Below are 6,619 nucleotides of genomic sequence, written 5' to 3'. Positions count from 1 at the left end.
TATTATTAAAGATGAAACAAAGATTATCAAATAAGTTTTCAAAAATCCCCTGAAATCCTGCTATCTTGATCTTAGAGGAGATCTTAGACAGAAGGACGTAAGGGATTATAAAGTATTGAAATAGATGCAAGGTTTTCTAGAAATTTAGTAAATCATAAAAGATATATTTTGTCAGTGGAGCATTTTTCCCAAGTAAATTGTGTTGATGTAGCTGACTCCCTTTTGGAGGGAAAATTGTTTCTCAATCTCACTCTTTATGCTTATGTAAATTTTAAACATTTATTTTTTTAAAGTGAAACTATAAAATTATTATGATAAAATATGTTGATATTTTAAAACCACAGTTTTAGAAGGTCTTTAAAAATGTGTCAGAAACCCAGAAATTAAAAAAAGGAAAAAAAGGAAATTTGACTGAATAAAATAGGAAAACTTAAATATATCAAAAAAAGAACAAAACACTATAAAATCATAGATAAAAGAGAAAAGAAAATGAGAGGAAATAACAACACATGACAAAGTTAATTTTGTAACATCTTAAGTGTTTATTTTTAGTAATCAATAAAAATAAGAAACTACAACAGTAATGCACATAGACAAATACTTCACAAAAAGGAAAAAAATCATTTTTTAATGTCCAGGATTATCAATAAGTATATACTTTACTAGTATTTAAAGAATCTATAGCACATATTTTATTGGTAGTCCAGGAAATTCCACTACAATCAACAAATGAGAAGAATTTTATCACGATATAAGTCAGTGAAATTGAGTTGTCTCATTTTTCCAGCTTTTGCAGTCTGTAGCCCTCACGTATCCGCTCTACCTGGAGAAGCGATAGAATTAAGACCATTTATCATATATAATTCTACATGGAAGTCCAAGAATATCTTGGAATTTTCTAGATTTTACATATAAGGGACAATACTCCGTTTATGTTATGAGACGTATTTATAATTTTAACACACATTTAAGTGAATGATCAACGCTGTTCAAAATAACAATTTTTGAATACGTTCTCATGATGGATACTTATGCCTCAGCCACTATGAAACTCAGATTATTATTAAAAAGAACCTTTCCCTCTTTCTTGACGCTGAATTCAGGTTCTTGCAGATCTTTCATAATTTCTGCTTTCAGATCAGGTGGTGCTGTTTTATTAAAGTGGCAGGTTTCTGTCAAAAAATCCCAAAGCAGGTCTCCATTTTCACTGCCATCAATAAAGCAGTCAGATACGTCCATGGTGGACTGAAGATCGTAACATTCATACTTAATCCCCAACTTGTCCAGCATCTGAGTGACATGGGATGATGTGACATACTGGCAGAGGTCATCCCGGGGTAAGCGGGATCCGTACTTTTTCCACAGCTTGTCCCAGCCGCTGGTTCCTGGTCAACAGAACAGAGTTCACACTTTCAGCTATTCTTTTCATTTGCCTACTCCGCCAAGCAGTACACTAGATGCTTGGAACAGAGCAGTCAAGTTAAAAAAAAAAAAATTTCCTTGCCTATGTGTAGCTCAGTTCGAAGAGTGCAGGGGGTAGGGGGAGAGAAAGTTAAATAAATAAGTAATAAAGTAATAAATCAGATATCTGATAGTACTAAGTGCTAGTGAAAAATTAGAGCAAGGAATAAAGAGGATCAGAGTTGGACCTTCTAATCTATGCATGTAATACTGGGCTGTTACATACGTAGTGGATACAATGCAGTAATTAAGATTGATCTCTAAAGCCTGACTGCATATGAAGCTTGGCTTTTCCTATTATTAGCTTTATGAACCTGTGCCTCAGTTTTGTCCTCTGCAAATTGGGGATAATAATGTATATTCATAGGACTGTTCCAAGGATTCACTGAGTTAATAAAGTAAGGCACTTAGAACCATACTGGCACATAGTAAACATTGCTCAAGTATTAGAAAATTAAATTGGACTTGGCCACAGCGCTATAAGAGAGAACCTATATTTTCAAGGATTAAAAGTTAAGATTTCAAAGGCATGAGATTTGAAACTCCTTTATGATGGAAAGAAAGTAATGCACTCTCCAGTAAAGTACACAAACAATACATACCCACACAGTTCTGCATATAACTATAGGATGTTCAAAGACCCCTGACCTTCATCCATCAACCAGGCTAAAGTACCCTGACTTAACAAAAAAAGGCTATCAAGAAAGAAAATGGTAAATAATAAATAGCCTAGATAATTGATGTTCTACTAATATTTCAGACAAGGGAATGATACCTGCAGGATAAGCTCTCAGAGAAAGTAGAATTGGAATGAAGCAGTAAAACAAACACAAAAACAAACAAAAGAACACCTCAGTTCAACTAAAAAAAAATGAGGGTCATGTGTATATGCTAAAAAACCTTTCATTCCAGAGACAGTGATTCTCTGCCCAAATAAGAATTTGCCTACAAGCAAGACATTACAAGAAAATAAATATTTCAGTGGTTGAGGAGAGGCTCTGTTACTATTATTATTATTATTATTATTATTATTATTATTATTATTATTATTATTACTATTTTTAACCTGGCAGAGTAAAAAGAACCAAACACTAATTGCAGAGAATTTGCTGGTGTCAGTGTTCTGTGACTCAGTGCCATTTCTGAGCTGAGCAATTATACACTTTTTGACTGATGCATTATCATAATGGCTCTCGGTGGGCACAACATATGGTGTTAATTTTGTTTTCAACATGATATAAACCAGATCCTTTTCCCCCCACTGTATTAAAAATAACACACCATGATTTGCCTCCTTCCTTAGATAAGGAGAGGGCAGGACAGAAAACTTCACTGATTTCCTTCTATCTTCCTTAACCAGATAAGTTGCATTTTAATTAGTAACTCTCTCAACTAATGCCTGGCTACTACATTTGCAGGAAAACAAATTTATTATTATGACATTATTTTAGTGTGAGATATTCCTCATTTAAAAAAAATCCACCTCTTCTTATTTCTCTTCTTTTTCATCTGCAAATCAAATCTTTTCTCTTTATAATCAGGAACTTCTTCTTGTTATAAATAAATGAGTATTTACTGAGCTGGGCTAATTCTTTTAAGGATCCTTAGCAACCAGAGGAAGACCTCTCTTCGCTTGAGCAACATGTATTCAAATGGGCTGACCAGTAAAATACTGTCATTTAATTCTGATTTCAGTTTCTCTTTCTTTTCCTAGTTTCTCTTGCCTATGCTTCATTGCTTTTGTTTGCCTACTTCAGTGTGCACTGTGTTGTGTGTGTGAATATGTATATCTTCTTTATTGAGTCTTTTATTCCTGTTTATTAAATCCACCTTCAAATATCCAGCACTTTCTATATTCTCTGATTTCATGTCTATCATGTGGTAAGTTTTAGCTAAAACATGTTCTCTTTTTTGGATGGACATTCAGAACTAGTTGTAGTTAGGCTATTATAAAGCAGGAACAATAAACAATTATTCAGTTCCATTCAAATACATTCACTGGGTGTTGTCTTCTAGGTGCCAAAGGCTTAGCAAAGATCTGGGGCTAGAAATGAGAGGCAGAGCCCCCTGCTCTCCATGAACTCTCCTTAAACTCCACATGTGCCTCTGTTAGGAAACTTGGCACACTGCTGAAAGTGTTTACACATCTAATAGATTAGGAGCCTTTCAAAGGTAGAGGAAGAGTAATAGTCATCTTTGCAACCTCAGAGCCTAGCAGTGACTGACAACAGGCGATTGGTAAAAGCTGAACGAACCAAATCTACACAATGACTATGCTGTCTGAGAGTGCAGGCTGAATATGCTGAACACACCTGGCACCTTAACCAAGCTAGGTGCCATGCACAATTAAATCTAGAATCTCACCCTATATTCCATTATCTTACAATCTAATAAACTGCAAAAATGGGTATCCATATGGTGCTCACATAACTAAGTAATTCAGTCTTTTCAGAGAAATAACTTGTCAGTTCAGTGACAGGTCAGTTTCTGGCTGGGTTGGACTAGCAGGAGCCTTAGCTGTGAGGCATTTGTAAGATGACCCTTTAGAGCAAGAGGTTAATACACATATGCCATTATCTGCTTAGATGAGATGCTGGCTCAATGAGGGCTCTGAGACATTTACTTTAGTAACTAGTTCTAGGCTTGGCCGACTCTGTCTGCAGTGAGTGGTCGGTTTGCCACCCTGCAGTGAGGCTATGGATGACAGTATTGCCCTGAAACAAAGGATGCAGGCTTCTGCACTTCTAGGGAATTATGAAGCAGATTCCATTTAGAAAGTGACTCCAACATACTTGATAAAAAATGGTTCCATTTGTGTCAGTGTTCCAAGTTTTAGGGTACTGTTCAAGTTTAAGGAATGTTTTCGTTGGGCCAGTGTGGAGAGTGGTGTTTCAAGAGTTATAGTTTGGACTAAGAAGGCTGCCTAGGGCAGTGGTTTTTATGCAGGCTGAGGTGGGAAGCTGATCCGGCACCTCAGGTGACCTGGGGAGCTTTCTCAAACTTGTCTGCTCTCCGTGGGCTGGTCTGGCAGACAGGGATTGGAGGTGACATCATCAAATGAAAAAGTGACTAATAAAAATGTGGATTCATCCTATACATGTTGATTGACAATGATATAAGACAAATCTGATTGGAAAGTTCTTGTGATTACATTTGTTTTCAGTGTTGGAAATTGACCATGATCCATTTTTCTAAAAGTTGACCCAAATCTATGTCTGGGCTTTATGAATGCAACAAAGTAATTGTTTCTATTTTTGAAAAAGGAAACTGTAACCAATTCCACATACCGAGGGGCTAATAGAATTTATCTCAGAGAAATATATTGTTGTTAAGATAGTTTTATAGGTGTACAGGTTTATCTAGGTCAAGAGAGGTAGAGCAAAAAGGAGTTAAACGGCTCTGTATAACAAGAGGGGCACAAGGCGGGTGAGAGGAATCAGTACTTAAGGAAAAGCACTGAGCTAAGAAGATACGGGTGAGGTCTGAGAGAAGTTCTGAGCAGGTGCAAGAGAACTGGGTCCTGACGGAGCAAGAGGAAAGCCAGAATAGCCACTCTTTTTGATGCTGAATTGTGTTTCTGCTGTTCTTCCTCCTCACAGATCTTGATATCTTCCAAAATCAACGGATGGTGCTTTGGAGAATGAAGGAAGTAGGGCTATGTCCACGGTGGGACAAAGCAGAACAGGATAAGAAAAGATAGCTTAGTACATGTAAGGTTTGGAGATAAGAAATCAAAAGTTGAATTGGGAGCAGAAATTTGGAGGAAACAGTGGCTGGCAACCATCAGGAGCACATAAGCAGGACCCCCAGGAATCCTCGGGAGTCATGGGGTGAGGGATGAACCACCCAAGTAAGCTGAGATGAGGCCTCCAATCACTTACTATGGGTTTGTAAGAGTTAAGTATGAGCCCGTAAGACTGGGGAATCTGGAGACATGCAGGTTACACTAAGTTGATGACAAAATCAACATACTTTAAAATTTATTTCCCCTATCAGGTAGAATATTTTCTTTAACTGCAAAGGAAACTATATTGAACAAGGTGGGTTTAAAAATTGTTTTTTACCTATACTTCATTAATTTATTTACTTAACAACTTTCCTGATAAATAGAGGCAATAAAGTATGACTTTTAGCCTTAGGAGAGAAGTGGAAAATTCAAAATAAAATACCTAAATCCATTTTCTCCTTTTGCTAAGTGGTTCTTTAGGTAAAGATATATATGTAATATTTCTTCTATAGCTGTATAAATCTATTCTAAGAAAGCAGTACATATGGTAAAGGAAGGAGGTCATTAGTGTCCTTTTAATAACTTGACAGCTGTTATTTGTTGCATTCTTCTGTCTAGGAACCATATCTATTGACAGTTTCCCTCTTTGGGACACCTGTCTCCCAGACTGTGTACAGTAATGAAATTGTAAATTGCATCCTGAAAAAGTTAGTAAAATATTTCCACCATCAAACTACAGAATGAATAATTTTTGACCCACATTTTTAAATAAAAAGCTAACTGGTTTTTGAGCTTTTACTTCTTTTCTTTAATTTTTTTCCCCATGAATGTATGTATGTATGTATATATGTATATAGTACATAGGAGCTACATATATATATGTGTAGATGCCATATAACATAGGTATGGTTATCCAGAAATAGCCCTTGCATAAACTGAGACTCATGGGCCAGATTCACATCACCAGGAAGTGCCTCAGCATCCTCCTTTTCATGTGTCATCATGCATTTCACTGGGCCTGCATTGGCTTACACATATCCTAATGCCAATGAACATGGATTCTATTAACTTCTTCATGATGTGGTCATCAGAATACTGCATCCATAGGGGCACTGAGTCGATTCGTAGTTGCTTGTAGACCACTTATAGCCACTTTCTAAACCTCAGACTGGCCTTTTCTTGTTGGTAGGCATATACTCATAGAAAGCTGCTTTCTGACACTCAAATACTTAACTTCTGAAAGTATTTAAGAATAAACCAACTATAAATAACAGTGGATCTGGATTTAATATGAAATATATTCTAAAATCAAACATATATGACTTCTGGATGAATTGCTGCTTCTGCCTGCAACACAGTTTCTATGTTGTTGATACAGATTATCAAGAATAGACTGCCTTCAGTATTTGTAACTGAATTTACTTTTGTATT

The 6,619-nt window shown here is 36.2% G+C and overlaps 1 protein-coding gene across 1 annotated transcript in view; it reads right to left on the bottom strand.

The window, feature by feature from the left end:
- Positions 1 to 518: 518 nt before the first annotated feature.
- Positions 519 to 6,619, bottom strand: part of HNMT (histamine N-methyltransferase) — a 29,673-nt gene continuing 23,572 nt past the window's right edge. The window contains exon 6 of the mRNA XM_010973207.3: positions 519 to 1,385. Coding sequence (XP_010971509.1) covers positions 1,030 to 1,385 — 356 coding nt within the window. The 3' untranslated portion in view covers positions 519 to 1,029. The remainder of the gene's footprint in view (positions 1,386 to 6,619) is intronic.

Source organism: Camelus bactrianus, chromosome 5 (assembly GCF_048773025.1).
Source record: "Camelus bactrianus isolate YW-2024 breed Bactrian camel chromosome 5, ASM4877302v1, whole genome shotgun sequence".
In the NCBI taxonomy this organism is placed as follows: Eukaryota; Metazoa; Chordata; class Mammalia; order Artiodactyla; family Camelidae; genus Camelus; species Camelus bactrianus.
Note: the sequence above shows the minus strand (reverse complement) of the source record. Positions and strands in the feature narration are given on the sequence as shown.